This window comes from Carettochelys insculpta, chromosome 27 (assembly GCF_033958435.1).
Source record: "Carettochelys insculpta isolate YL-2023 chromosome 27, ASM3395843v1, whole genome shotgun sequence".
NCBI lineage: Eukaryota > Metazoa > Chordata > Testudines > Carettochelyidae > Carettochelys > Carettochelys insculpta.
The window spans coordinates 248,466-264,472 of record NC_134163.1 but is presented as its reverse complement, the minus strand read 5'-3'; the positions used below and the strand labels follow the sequence as shown (position 1 = coordinate 264,472).

The 16,007-nt window shown below is 43.7% G+C and overlaps 1 protein-coding gene across 2 annotated transcripts in view; it reads right to left on the bottom strand.

Moving 5' to 3' along the window:
• SCAMP4 (secretory carrier membrane protein 4) overlaps window positions 1–16,007 on the bottom strand; it is a 49,712-nt gene that overhangs the window by 19,105 nt on the left and 14,600 nt on the right. For both annotated transcript variants that reach the window (XM_074978539.1, XM_074978540.1), the window contains exons 2-3: window positions 5,267–5,322; window positions 2,772–2,900 (exon numbers count right to left, since the gene is read on the bottom strand). In XM_074978539.1, coding sequence (XP_074834640.1) covers window positions 2,772–2,900; window positions 5,267–5,273 — 136 coding nt within the window. In that variant the 5' untranslated portion in view covers window positions 5,274–5,322. The remainder of the gene's footprint in view (window positions 1–2,771; window positions 2,901–5,266; window positions 5,323–16,007) is intronic.

The window sequence follows — 16,007 nt, the reverse complement described above, 5'->3', positions numbered from 1 at the left end:
TACCATCAAATTGGGTGTAAGATCTTGCAAGCTCTTATTGTCCTAAAACATCACACTGGAAAGATAAACAGCTGAATCTTCAAAACAAGAGGTTTCCTTGTATCTGATTATGCAGACAGTTAGGTTGGGGGGGAGGGGAGTGGGAGGGGTTAACATCAAAAACCATTTTAATTACAAAAAACCCCATCCTTCTCAGTTATGCAGGTTTCACTCCCATGATATAGTATAGATTAACAAAAGACTTGCATGAAATGCCCTGGTTTGCAGATGCCTTAAGATCTAGCAAAGGGAAAAGTCTCTTTTAAAGCTAATGGTTAAATCCTATTTATGGTGACTAAATGGAGATTCTAGAATGTTTAGCTGATAACTTGTAGGCTACAAAAAACACGCAAAACCCTTTAAAGTAAACCAATGGTGCCCATAACAGCTGTAATGCAAAAGAGGTTCACTGTGGGATCTGCACAGGCATTTGTTTTCCAGTAGTGGGAGCTCTGCTACAGGATTCCTCAAATCTCAATATACCTCAATTCAATTAAAATAATAACCTTTCAGCCTTCTAGTATGTACCACTCTCTTTTTCCACTGTCTCCTCTCTGGATCCATCTTTCTCTCCTTTGTTCCACATCCCAGAAACTTACAACAATCCAAAAAGAAAATGTCCAGCAGATGGAAGTCTAAACTGCATAGTGGAAAGTCCAAATCTGCTCAAAATATACATGTGCCCAGTTAGCTAAACGGCTGGTGTCTTTCCATTTTTCCATTAAATGGAATGAGGGACACTTTTTTTTTTTTTTTTTTTTTTTTTTAAACACACACACAGCTTTACAACATGCAACATTCAACTAGTCAGTCTGGAGGAGACTAGCAGTTTCAGGCAAGAAAATGAAAGCTTTTTCAGCATCTCTAAATAACAAAATAAAATGAAGTGACAAAACATCCTGTTGTTTATCTGCCTCCCGCCCAGCCTGCAACTCCCCCTCTCATATATACACTAGGAATAAAACCCACAGCATCAAGTGTGTATTGTGTCTCATGAATGAGAGTTATTTCTGTAACTGGAAGAGAACCTGGCACTGTGGTATTTTGGGAGGAATGGCTTGGTAGGGCGAATAGATTTTTCCGTCTTCCAGAGCATTTCTCTGGTCCATTCTTCCCTTTCTACATGTCTGCCCACTGAGGTCTAACTGAATTTCATTCCTCAGAAAGAAAAAAAAATAAAAATTTTCACTTTTGATTTCAGAATATGGAAACAAAAAAGCAGTCCAGGAGCACTTTAAAGACTAACCAAATAATTTATTAGGTGATGAGCTTTTGTGGGACAGACCCACTTCTTCAGATCATAGCCATACCAGAACAGACTCAATATTTAAGGCACAGAGAACCAACAATAGCGTTGGTTCTCTGTGCCTTAAATATTGAGTCTGTTCTGGTATGGCTATGATCTGAAGAAGTGGGTCTGTCCCACAAAAGCTCATCACCTAATAAATTATTTGGTTAGTCTTTAAAGTGCTCCTGGACTGCTTTTTTGTTTCCATAGTATATAGACTAGCACAGGTATCTCTCCGTTACTGATTTCAGAACTGTTCAGCTAGAGAGCACAAGCTCAGTGCATGGTGAAGACCAGCAATACTTGACACTCAGAATAGGACTGCCTATCAACAGTCACCTATCATCCATAGGGAAGTAGTGGGCAACCTGCTGCTCATAATGGTAATCCAGTTACCACCTGTGAGACATTTTTGTTGATATTGACTGTTTTCAGGCATCACTTTGCCCAGCTCTCAGCAGCCAAAGTTCTCTGTTCTTGGCCAATGGAAGCTGTGAGAAGTGGCAGCCAGGCCATTCAAAATGAAGCAGGCAATTAATTTTTTCTTGTAACTTGTTTTTACTTATATTTAACAATCCATTTCAGTGCTGTGACACTCATTACCTTTTCCAGACCTGAAGGAGAGCTCTGTGGAGCACACAACCTTGTGCCTTTCACCAATATAAGTTGTTCCAGTAATAGATATTACTTTCCATATCCTGGAAGCAACATGGCAACAGCAATGTTGCCAATATCAGTTGGTCAGTTTGGATTAGAACAGAAGCATGACCCATCTAACCCAATTTAGGAGAGTTCTGCATTCCAGAAGACAATAGAAAGCTCAGGGAATTTACAGAAAATAATAAAAAGTTAGAGATCCCTCTTATGGCAGACGAGAAAATTTTTATGAATTGAGGTTATACTAGCAGTGTAGAATTTTAATTGTACATGGGTAAGGGAGTTTTATAACTAGTAGTCAGCTGACACATGTAAGTGTGAGCACAGCAGTAGAGGTATGGATACATTTTAATAGATACATCTGAAGATTTAAAAAATATAAATATATTTGAAAATAACCTGCTCGCTCCTGAAAACAAATGAATTGTTTTATCAGGTCAATGTGAGCAGAGACTAACACCAGTGCAGTCCCACTGAAGTCAAAAGGACTGCTTGTGTGGATATGATTACAGGATCTTGCTTTTAAACTTAAGGGCCAAATGGTAATCCCCATGCTCACACTGAATAGTACTTTACCCCAGGAGTACATGCTCTATAGTTCATGGAACTAAACTTGATGCCACTACTTTTGAAGTAATTCAGGTACAAATTACACCACAGTTGCTTATAAAGAAAATTTTGTTTTTGATAATTCAACAGGAATAAATGCAAAGATGCAACTTTTATTACTGCTGTAATATAATATGACATATATAATTTGTCAAATCAGTTTCATAATTTCACTTACAGATCCATAAGTGGTAAATTCTCTTCACCAGACTTTGATAGTCTATGGGAATTTCATCAACAAAATTCTGATAGAAGCATGGTTTCAGAGGAATAAACTTGGGGAGCGGAGGGAAGTTATTTATCCTTTCTACAAAACAAAAAACACATAGAGCTTAGTGAATTCAAACATATACACTCATATTAATAAGTAATCATAACAGCATGACACCATCGCTCCATGTTCCCAGCATGGAAATACCCATAGGAAGCACAGATCTAGAGTGGGCAGGACCTTGAAGCTATTCTGAAAGACATGCCCACCATTGGTAGAGAAGATGATCACTAGCTCCTGGTATCCAGTTTATTTACTTAAGTGGGCCAACATCAGCATTTTTCTTCACACTGGACATTAAGGTTAAATCTCTGTTTCTCTACAGCCTATACAGACACTTGCATTAGTAAAAACCAGGGGAACACGCCACTGGTTTGATTTAGTGGCATGTCACTGGCATGAATGACCATAGAAGAAGCAATACAATGTACTCCAGACCTTAGATTCAGCTCAAGAGCTTAGTAGCTTTAGACAGGGTGAGAGATGGCCACTACCAGGTTGCTATCTGCATTTATCTAGCCTGTTAAGGCACAAAAACGGGTCGATATTGGTTACCCAGACCAAACAAATCAGATGAAAAGCAGGGATTCTCTTCTCCTATAGGGCAGAGACAGAGGTTTGCTTTGCAGAAGAGACTATTATATTGCCAGTGAAAGTCCCGTTGGCCCTAACTCAGGCCTGGTGGCCTTGTAGCTAATAAGGCCTCAGAACAATGAAAAGGGTGACTTTAGGAGAACAAGTCCTCTAGAACTATGTTATTCTAAAAATAGTCATACTAACGCTTCATGGACTACCTAACCAATAGATATAAGGGATGTTTCAACTGTCAAATTTCATGGGTCATGGTTTTATTTTCCTTCAAATCCAACATTTCTATTTCTATTCAGACCTGCCCTTAGCAATGCAAGCCATGAATTCAGACACCAAGATACAGACAATAGGGACAGCCAGAGCACACCTATTGTGCATTTTATTTTTAAGCCTCTGATTTTAATTTTTAAAAAAATAATACAGCTCTTTAAATTCTGTAAATCCAAACTACTGTTAGCACCCGGGAAGACAGGCACATGTGTATATCTAACACAACCATGTGGTCATTTCTACATGTTTGGGAACATTTGTTTTTCCCGCTGAATGCTGATTAAAGTTTGATTCCAGGGCATTGTGACTAGTTGTCTCAAGTCTCCAGTTTCAGTAAACAGAATTAAAAATAACCAGAGGAAGAGAATTAAAAATGTCCTGGGAAAACTTCTAAATGGCACAGAAGACAAGGCACGAATATGAACATGACCTTTCACGCCCAGAAAGTTTCCCTTCTCTAGTCATCATCCCCGTGTGAGAAGATAAAAAGCTGCTCTGGTGTTAATTACCCGCTCTCTACAGAAGCGCCAGCAATAGGAGCGGACTTACTGTGCTGATGAACAAACAGTTCGATCACAACCTCTTCTCAGGGTCCTGCTAGACCCTTTGTCCCTCCCTTCCCCACAAATATAATTGCAGCCACTTTACATTACCGTGGATCCCTCTCCCCAATGGAGTGTCATCCACCAGCATTTCCATTACTACAAGCCACCAGTGCATCTGTTCCATAGGTTTCCTAGAACATGTTCAAAACCTGAAAGATTCAGATGAGCTCTGGAGCTCTTAAAAAACAGATGAATTTAGTACTATAATGTTTACTCTGCATTTTGTAATGTGTGGATATTAACGATTCCATGGTAGTTTGCTAAAAGCATTTATCAGTGGCCAAAATTTCCTCTATTACTCTTCTCTATTGTTATACACCATGCTGTGTGCCAGTTGGCTGCTATCCAATCACCCCAGAGCTGGCTGCATTTTAGGGTTGCTGTACATATGCAATTTAAAACTAGTTGGGGGAAAGACAACATAAGAAAATATTCTCTCATCACTGACCACATGCCCCAAATATTTCTACAGTACCCCTTTTGCTCTAGGACAAGGCTGTTAGATCACAGGAAGCCATGTATAAATGTAGTTTTTGGTTTTTTTTTTAAACAAAGTCAATTTTAGAGGTCATATAAGCTCAGGATTCATTCCAGTTCACAGTAAAGTGAATGGGAACTTTGCTTTTTTTTCTCTCTCCAATGGGAGCAGAATTAAGTCCTGGATTAAAGTTCATAATGAGGCACTTCCACCACACCAGCATCTTCACATCCAGCCTTCTGTGGCCAGGATGGTGACCTCAGTTAATGAGCTTGAGGACAGACATGGTGTAAATCAGGAGTAAGGGAGGAAAAGAGGAGCAGCCAGAAGGGTCTTTCAGGGACAAAGGAGAGAAAAAAATAAAGCTTGTCATGCCTAAGCCCCTAGGGCAATCACTGTACACTATTGAAGTATCATCTTCAATCATTTGGTGTCTCTGTATTAGTGCTGCTCTTTACCTGCCATATTGCTCAAAACGTTCCTTGGAGAAATTTGAAATCAGACAGCAATGGATCTATTAGAGAAAGAAAGAAATCAGATCAATAGCATGTAACTGTAGCCCCATCTACAGAAACCTCATGTTTAAAAGCATTTTTGCCATATTCCACAAATGCCACAGTTTCTCAAAAATTCATGCTAGCTTGACTAGAGCAGCCTCCTGCTCAGAGCAGGCAGGGCTTTGCTCCAGCCCCATGGGCTGCCCTGGGGGGTAGGGTGCCCCAGCACAGCCAGAGCAGCCCCTACCTGCAGTGTCCCAAGGATGGGGTGGGGGCATTCAAGCTTAGCCAGGCTGGAGAGGGCCCCCTGCTGTGGATAGGGGCTGCTCCGGCCAGGCTGCCATGCCCCTGCTTGCGGCATGCCAGGAAATGGGGCTGTGCCAAAGTACCCGTTACCAGCAGCATAGCTGCAGGCAGTGAAGCTCCAGCTGGGATGGAGCAGCCTGGGTCCCTGGCATGCTGCAAAAGGGCACTTCTACCAGCCCAGAACAGCCCCAGTCCCCTGAATGCCACCCCCTTCAATTGGTTAACTTGTTAACCAATCAACCAGATTTTACATCCCTAAGCTTCACTGCTAGCAGAGCCTTCTCAGCACAGTGTTTGGTTAACTGTACATAGTAGGCAGGCTCAAACAGTTTCAGTGAGAGAAATATGAATTACCCCATATGTATTAATGGGATGTTATGTTACTGTTCAAGGTTTCATTACCAGTGCCCTGTCAACAGCTTTGCCGCTCACCAATGTACACGTGCTGCTAGATGTACCTGGCACTGTCAGAGGCTGTACAGGAAACTGCTGCCAGAAAACATGAACATCCCAGCTGAAAGCAGACAGGTTCACAGAATCATAGAATACTAGGACTGGAAGGGACCTTGAGAAGCCATCGAGTCCAGTCCCCTGCCTCAATGGCAGGACCAAGTACTGTCTAAACCACCCCGGTAGACATCTATCTAACCTGTTCTTAAATATCTCCAGAGATGGAGACTCCACAACCTCTCTTGGCAATTTCACTGTTTGACCACCCTGACAGATAGGAACTTTTTCCTAATGTACAACCTAAACCTCCCTTGCTGCAGTTAAAGTCCATTGCCTCTTGTTCTATCCTCAGAGGCCAAAAAGAACAAGTTTTCTCCCTCCTCCTTCTGACACCCTTTTAGATACCTGAAAACTGTTATCATGTCCCCCCTCAATCTTCTCTTTCCCAAACTAAACAAGCCCAATTCTTTCAGCCTTTCTTCACAGGTCACATTCTCTAGACCTTTAATCATTCTTGTCACTCTTTTCTGGACCCTCTCTAATTTCTCCACAAATTTCTTGAACTGCAGTGTCCAGAACTGGACACAATACTCCAGCTGAGGCCTAACCAGCGCAGAGTAGAGCAGAAGAATGACTTCTCGTGACTTGTTCACAACACACCTGTTAATTCATCCCAGAATAATGTCTGCTTTTTTTGCAACAGCATCACACTGTTGACTCATATTTAGCTTGTGGTCCACTATAACCGCTAGATCCCTTTCTGCTGTAGTCATTCCTAGACAGTCTCTCCCCATTCTGTATGTGTGAAACTGATTTTTACTTCCCAACTGGAGCACTTTGCATTTGTCGTTATTAAACTTCACCCTGTTTACCTCAGACCATTTCTCCAGTATATCCAGATCCTTTTGAATTATGACCCTATCCTCCAAAGCAGTTGCAACCCCTCCCAGCTTGGTATCATCTGCAAACTTAATAAGCGTACTTTCTATGCCAATATCTAAATCATTGATGAAAATATTGAACAGAAACAGTCCTAACACAGACCCCTGCGGAACCCCACTTGTTATACTTTTCCAGAAGGATTGAGAACCATTAAGAACTACTCTCTGAGTACAGTTATCCAGCCAGTTTTGCACCCACCTTATAGTAGCCTCATCTAAATTGTATTTGCCTAGTTTTTTGATAAGATTATCATGCGAGACCATATCATACACTTTATTAAAGTCTAGGTATACCACATCTACTGCTTCCCCCTATCCAGAAGGCTCATTATCCTATCAAAAAAACCCCATCAGTTTCAGTGGCAGTTGGGACTGCCTGCCTGACCTTTTGCTCCCTTGATCAGCCTTCCCCTGTGTGACTCATAGGGGGAAGGCCTGAGAGAGGCCAGCAGGCTTAAAAGCCAGAGGCAGGAGCAACCAGGGGAGTGAAGCGGACAGGGAGCTGCAGACAGGGGAGTTTAAGAGGGAGTGTGACAGAGAGGACTAAAATGGTTAGGAAGACCCATAACACCTGTGCCAGCACTACTGCTGTCTCCTCCACTTGTTCCTGTAGCCAGACAGACTGTCTGACCGTGGATGTTTCTACCCAGATCCTGCTGTGGCTCTGCAAGGACTGTGGCTTGCTGTTCCCACTTACTGATACCCAGGCTGAGGGGAATATTCAGTGTGAAAGGTGCCTGCTGGTGGAATCTCTCAGGCGGCAGATGGGGAAACTACAGGAGAAGGTGGCCAGGTTGAGGAGTATCCGAGTCCATGAGCAGTTCCTGGATAGTATTCAGGTGGAGACTGCGGAGGTAACTGTCCCAGTGCACAGGATAGCTGATAAACCACTGGAGGAGGTGGACCAGGGTGGACACTGGCAGCTGGTTACGTCTCGCAGTGGGCAGTGTCCCACCCCTGCTCAGAACCTTCCCACCGTGGCACTGGAAAACTGTTATGCTGTACTCGATACAGGAGACCAAGAATTACCCCGTACAGAAGAGGAGAAGCCTCGTACCCCCAAGGCTGGGAAGTCTACTGCCACCCCTGCAAGAAGAAAACGTAGAGTAGTGGTGGTTGGAGACTCTCTTCTGAGGGGGATAGAGGCACCCATCTGTCACCCTGACATTTCATCTTGGGAGGTGTGCTGCCTGCCGGAGGCCCGTATCCGAGATGTTACGCAGGCATTGTCGAGGATTATCCGTCCCTCTGACTACTATCCCATGCTTCTCATCCATGTGGGCACCAATGATACTGCGAGGTGTGACGCTGAGCAGGTCAAGAGTGACTTCAGGGTTCTGGGGGCATGGGTGGTATTCTCTTCAATCCTGCTTGTCAGAGGTAGGGGCCCAGGCAGAGACAGGTGTATCCTAGAGGTGAATGCTTGGTTGCGTAGATGGTGTCGCCAGGAAGACTTTGGTTTCTTTGACCACGGGATCCTTTTCCGGGAAGGACTGCTAGGCAGCGATGGCGTTCACCTTTCGAGGAGGGGAAAGACCATATTCGGACACAGGCTGGCTAACCTACTGAGGAGGGCTTTAAACTAGGTTCAACAGGGGCAGGGGAGCAAAGCCTGCAGGTGAGTGGAGAGCATGGATACCTGGAAGATGAAATTGAAATGGGAGGGAGTATGGGCTACACTGGGAGAGTAAAAAGAGGGCCAGGGCAAAACTGGGAGGCAAGACCAAATCAATGTCTGAGATGCCTATATACAAATGCAAGAAGTATGGGAAATAAACAAGAAGAATTGGAAATACTAATACATGAATACAACTATGATATCGTTGGCATCCCAGACACTTGGTGGGATAATACTCATGATTGGAATGTTGGTATTGAAGGGTACAGCCTGCTTAGGAAGGACAGACAGGGAAAGAAGGGAGGAGGTGTTGCCTTGTATATTAAAAATGTACACACTTGGACAGAGGTGGAGATGGACGGGTTGAAATTCTCTGGGTTAGACTCAGAGGAGTAAAAAACAAGGATGAGGTCCTACTAGGAGTCTACTACAGGCCCCCTAGCCAGGTGGAAGAGGCTTTCTTTAAACAGCTAACAAAATCATCCAGGGCCCAGAATTTGGTGGTGATGGGGGACTTCAACTATCCAGGTATATGTTGGGAAACTAATACAGCAGGGGACAGACTGTCCAATAAATTCTTGGATTGCATTGCAGACAACTTTTTATTCCAAAAAGTTGAAAAAGCTACCAGGGGGAAGCTGTTCTAGATTTAATTTAAACAAATAGGGAGGAAATTATTGAGAATTTGAAAGTGGAAGGATGCTTGGGTGAAAGTGATCATGAAATCATAGAGTTCACAATTCTAAGGAAGGGAAGAAGGGAAAACAGCAAAATAGAGATAATGGATATCAGGAGGGCAGATTTTGGTAAATTCAGACAGCTGGTGGGTAGAGGTCCCATGGGAAGCTAAACTGAGGGGAAAAACAGCTGAGGAGAGTTGGTAGTTTTTCAAAGGGACATTATTAAGGGCCCAAAAGCAAGCTATCCCGCTGCGTAGGAAAGAGAGAAAATGTGGCAAAAAGACTGCCTTGGCTTAACCAGGAGATCGTGCATGATCTCAAAATAAAAAGGAATAGTATAAGAAATGGAAACTAGGACAAATTACAAAGGATGAATATAAGCAAACAACACAAGCATGCAGGAACAAGATTAGAAAGGCTAGGCACAAAATGAGCTCAAACTAGCTACAAGCAAAAAGGGAAACAAGAAGGCTTTTTACAAATACATTGGTAACAAGAGGAAGACCAAGGAGAGGGTAGGGCCATTGGTCAGTGAGGAGGGAGAAACAGTAACAGGGAATTTGGAAATGGCAGAGATGTTTAATGATTTCTTTGTTTCGGTCTTCACTGAGAAATCTGAAGGAATGCCTGACATAGAGAATGCTAGTGAAAAAGGGGTAGGTTTAGAAGTTGAAATAAGAACAAATTAAAATTTACTTAGAAAAATTAGATGTCTGCAAATCACCATGGCCTGATGAAATGCATCCTAGAATCCCCAAGGAGCTGATAGAAAAGGTATCTGAGCCTTTAGGAATCATTTTTGGAAAAACAAGGGAGACGGGAGAGATTCCAGAAGACTGGAAAAGGGCAAATATAGAACCCATTTATAAAAAGGGGAACAAGAATAACCTGGGAAACTACAGGCCAGTCAGCTTAACTTCTGTGCCAGGAAAGATAATGGAGCAGGTAATTAAAGAAATCATCTGCAAGCATTTGGAAGGTGGCAAGGTGACAGGGAACAGCCAGCATGGTTTTGTTAAAAACAGATCATGTGAAACCACTTTAATAGCTTTCTTTGATAGAAAAACGAGCCTTGTGGATAAGAGAGAAGTGGTGGATGTGATATACCTAGACTTCAGTAAAGCATTTGACACTGTCTCACATAATATACTTATCAATAAACTACGCAAATACAACTTAGATGGGGCTACTATAAGGTGGGTGAACAACTGGCTGGATAACCGTACCCAGAGAGTAGATATTAATGGTTTTCAGTCCTGCTGGAAAAGTATAACTAGTGGGGTTCCGCAGGGGTCTGTTTTAGGACCAGTTCTGTTCAATATCTTCATTAACGATTTAGATATTGACATAGAAAGTACACTTAAGTTTGCAGATGATACCAAGCTGGGAGGGGTTGCAACTGCTTTGGAGGATAGGGTCATAATTCAAAAAGATCTGGATATACTGGAGAAATGGGCTGAGGTAAACAGGGTGAACTTTAATAAGGACAAATGCAAAGTGCCCCACTTCGGAAGGAACAATCAGTGTCACACATACAGAATGGGAAAGGACTGCCTAGGAATGAGTACAGCAGAAAGGGATCTGGGGGTTATAGTGGACCACAAGCTAAATATGAGTCAACAGTGTGATGCTGTTGCAAAAAAAAGCAAACATGATTCTAGGATGCATTAACAGGTGTGTTGTGAACAAGACACGAGAAGTCATTCTCCTGCTCTACTCTGTGCTGGTTAGGCCTCAGCTGGAGTACTGTGTCCAGTTCTGGGCGCCGCAGTTCAGGAAGGATGTGGAGAAATTGGAGAGGGTCCAGAGGAGAGCAACGAGAATGATCAAAGGTCTAGAGAACATGACCTATGAAGAAAGGCTGAAAGAACTGGGCTAGTTTAGTTTGGAAAAGAGAAGACTGAGGGGGGACATAATAGCAGTTTTCAGGTATCTAAAAGGGTGTCATAAGGCAGAGGGAGGGAATTTGTTCTTCCTTGCCTCTGAGGATAGAACAAGAGGCATTGGACTTAAATTGCAGCAGGGGAGGTTCAGGTTGGACATTAGGAAAAAGTTCCTAACTGTCAGGGTGATCAAACACTGGAACGAATTGCCAAGGGAGGTGGTAGGATCTCCATCACTGGAGCTATTTAAGAAGAGGTTAGATAGATGGCTTTCAGGGATGGTCTAGAAAGTGCTTGGTCCTGCCATGAGGGCAGGGGGCTGGACTCGATGGCCTCTTGAGGTCCCTTCCAGCCCTACTCTTCTATGATTCTATGATTTGTTCTTTACAAATCCATGCTGGCTGTTCCCTATCACCTTACCACCTTCCAAGTGCTTGCAGATGATTTCTTTAATTACCTGCTCCATTATCTTTCCTGCCACAGAAGTTAAGCTGACTGGCTTGTAGTTTCCTGGGTTATTCTTATTCCCCTTTTTATAGATGGGCACTATACTTGCCCTTTTCCAGTTTTCTGGAATCTCTCCTGTCTCCCATGATTTTCCAAAGATGATAAAGGCTCAGATATCTCCTCTATCAGCTCCTTGAGTATTCTAGGGTACATTTCATCAGGCCCTGGTGACTTGCAGACATCTAATTTTTTTAAGTGATTTTTAACTTGTTCTTTTTTTTTATTTCAACTTCTAGCCCCACCCCTCTCCCCCTAGCAATCACTCTGCTGGGCATTCCTTCATCAGACTTCTCAGTGAAGACCAAAACAAAGAAGTCATTAAGCATCTCTGCCGTTTCCAAGCTCCCTGTTACTGTTTCTCCGTCCTCACTGAGCAATGGCCCTACTCTCTCCCCGGTTGTGTTCTTGTTTCCAATATATTTATAAAAAGCCTTCTTGTTTCCCTTTATGCCTGTAGCTAGTTTGAGCTCATTTTGTGCCTTAGCCTTTCTAATCTTGCTCCTACATTCTTGTGTTGTTTGCCTATATTCATCCTTTGTAATTTGTCCTTGTTTCCATTTTTTTATACGATTCCTTTTTTATTTTGAGATCATGCAAGATCTGCTGGTTAAGCCAAGGCGGTCTTGCCATATTTTCTATCTTTCCTATGCAGTGGGATAGCTTGCTTTTGGGCCCTTAATAATGTCCCTTTGAAAAACTGCCAATTCTCCTCAGCTGTTTTTTCCCCTCAGTTTAGCTTCCCATGGGACCTTACCCACCAGCTGTCTGAATTTACCAAAATCTGCCCTCCTGAAATCCATTATCTCTATTTTGCTGTTTTCCCTTCTTCCCTTCCTTAGAATTGTGAACTCTATGATTTCATGATCACTTTCACCCAAGCTGCCTTATACTTTCAAGTTCTCTACCAATTCCTCCCTATTTGTTAAAAATCAAATCTAGAACAGCTTCCCCCTGGTAGCTTCTTGAACCTTGTGGTATAAAAAATTGTCTCCAATGCAGTCCAAGAACTTACTGCATAGTCTGTACCCTGCTGTATTAGTTTTCCAACATACATCTGGAGAGTTGAAGTCCCCCATCACCACCAAATCCAGGGCCCTGCATGACTTTGTTAGTTGTTTAAAAAAAGCCTCATCCACCTCTTCCACCTGGGTAGGCAGCCTGTAGTAGTCCTCCCAGCAGCACATCACCCTTGTTTTTTACCCATCTTTGTCTAACCCAGAGACTCTCAACACATCCATCTCCACCTCAGTCCAAGTGTGTACATTTTTAATATATAAGGCAACACCTCCCCGCTTTCTTCCCTGTCTATCCTTCCTAAGCAGGCTGCACCCTTTAATCCCAACATTCTAATCATGTGTATTATCCCACCAAGTTTCCGTGATGCCAACGATTTCATAGTTGTATTTATTAGCACTTCCAGTTCTTCCTGCTTATTACCCATACTTCTTGCATTTGTATATAGTAGTAGTAGTAGGCATCCTTCAGTCTGCATAGACTATGGATCGCTCCCTTTAAAGTTTCAATTGAGGACTTTATTTACAGCGTCTATTGTGACTATAAAGACCCACACGAGAGCGACAGTCCTTGCTGCATCTCTTGCAGATGTAGTGGGTGTCTGGCAAGTCCTTATTGTGCTTTCTGTGCGCTCACTTCTCCTCTGCTAGCTGTCTGATCTTCAACTCGCCCTTCTGAAGGCCCTTGTGTAACCCCTGCCTCCATCTGCTGCGGTCGTCTGCTAGATCTTCCCAGTTGTCCAGCTCGATGTCTACCTCTGAGGTCTCTCTTGCAGACATCTTTGTAACGCAACTGGGGGCGTCCAGGAAGTCTTTTGCCAGAGGCTAGCTCACCATACAGGATGTCTTTTGGAATCCTTCCATCTTTCATCCTGTGGACGTGGCCAAGCCAGTGGAGTCGACGCTGCCTGAGGAGGGTGTGCATGGTTGGGATTCCAGCTTGCTCGAGGACGGCAGTGTTGGTCACTCTGTCTTTCCATGATATTCCAAGGATGCGCCTGAGGCAGTGCAAGTGGAAGATGTTCAGCCTCTTTTCCTGGCGGGCATACAGGGTCCAAGTCTCGCTGCCATAAAGGAGGGTGCTGAGGATGCAGGCTCTGTAGACTTGCATTTTGGCGTGAGTGTACAGCTTGTTGTTATTCCACACTCTCTTGCTGAGTCTGGACAGAGTTGTGGCCGCTTTTCCGATCCTCCTATTTAGCTCAGTGTCCAACGACAGGGTGTCAGTGATGGTGGACCCGAGGTAAACGAACTCGTGGACAACCTCTAACGTATAGTTGTCAATACTGATTGATGGGGATTCAGCAACATCCTGACTGAGTACGTTCGTCTTCTTTAGGCTGATGGTAAGCCCAAAGTCCTTGCACGCTTTGGAGAGCCAATCCAGCAGTTTTTGAAGCTGGTCTTCTGTGTGAGACACTACAGCAGCATTGTCTGCGAACAGCATGTCTCTGATGAGGACTTCTTGCACCTCAGACTTCGTTTTCAGCCTTGCAAGGTTAAACAGTTTCCCATCAGATCTTGTGTGCAGCAAGACGCCCTCTGTTGAAGATCCAAAGGCATGCTTCAGGAGGAGTGCGAAGAAGACCCCAAACAATGTCGGAGCAAGCACGCATCCTTGTTTGACGCCGCTCCTGATTCTGAAAGCATCCAATAATGCGCCGTCATATTGGATGGTTCCTCTCATGTTTTCGTGGAATGACTGGATCATCTTCAGTAACCGTAAGTAAGCGAACAGGGGGCAGCAGCTAACAGGGAAGGGAGTTTGCCTCTGGGCAAAGCATCCTAGAGGAGCTTGGGTGAGTGTGGGATTTGGGGGGCTGTGTGGTGAGCTGGTGGGTGAATGTCTATCTGTCTGTGCAGCTATGTTACTTTGCAGAGCCTGAGCTTGTGCTGTGCAGAGAAGAGCAGTTTGCAAGGTGTGAATTGGGGGAGTTCCCTGCCAGGTGAGCCTTCAAGGGCTGAATAGACTGGAGGCAAGGCTTTGAGCCAGGCCTGACCAGCCAGCAGCTCTCCCTATAAGAAGGGAGCTCCCAGTGAACAAGGGGCAGCAGCTAACAGTTGTATATAGGCATCTAAGATATTGATTTGATCTTGCCTCCCTGTTTTGCCCTGACCCTCTTTTTACTCTGACATTGTTGCCCATGCTGCCTCCCATTTCTGCCCCATCTCCCAGGTTACCATGTTCTCCAATTATCTGTAGGCTTTGCTCTCCTGCTCCCATCATTGAAACAAATGGGTCTGGTTTGGACTCAGGTCCAAACAAAAAAAAACAAACAAACAAAAAAAAAAAAAGCACATACATGGAAAGAAATGCACCTCCAAGAAGCAGTAGCTATGCTGATGGAAAAAGTAGTCTGTCGATTTAGTAATATAGTTATATTTATAGTTATAGCTACCACTTGGATGCATGAAAAATTTTTCAGTTAGAGAAGTAGTTATAGTGGTAAGTTCCCACTGTAGACCGAGCCTTAATCATTAACTCGCTGTCTGTTTGCTTTGAAAAAACATCCTTCCCCCGCCCCCCACCAGAAAAAAAAAAAAAAAAAAAACCACCACAGATGCAACACAGAAACTAATATAGCTTTATCTTCACAGGCAATTTTTAGCCAAAATTTTGGCACCAAATCAAATTGCATTACTGAACTCCCACAGAATTCACACATCCATCACTATTTTTAAAAGTCATGCAAAAAACAGACTTTACAAATAAAGATCGATCAACGAGGTGGCTGGGAAGGAGAACCATTCTTATTACCGCAATTCCTGAAGGACTCAATTGTGCAACCTTTACTCACTTCAGCAATTCCACAGACTTCAGTGGAATTAACCATATGAGTAAAAGCTGCAGGTGTGGGTCGTGAACCACAAATAAGTTTACAGAGCTCAATGATCCCCCATCTACTTGCAGTGGGGCTGACAGCCTTGTTGGGCCTCTGGACCAGGTGCGGGGACAGAGTGCCTCAGGCTGAGGAGTAGGGCTGGGGCTAGCTTCCCGTCAACCAGCCTCAGGGTTCGCCGGAGCATATCACATAGGGCTCCACCAGCAATTTTAATGGCCAGTGGCTCCAGCCACTGCTGCCATAGCATCAGATCCTTGCGAATTATCAGGCTCCGTGGCAGTGCCCTCTTTGTGGCCGCCCCCACCCCAGGGTTGCTGGGCTTGTGTACTTGATATTTAAAGAAAGAAACAACATGCACCCATGCACTCAGTAAACACCATGTTGGGGGAAAAAAATGAAAGACACCACAGTTCTAAACCAGAATTTCAAGTATTGACAAAAATGACTGGTAAAAGAAAAAT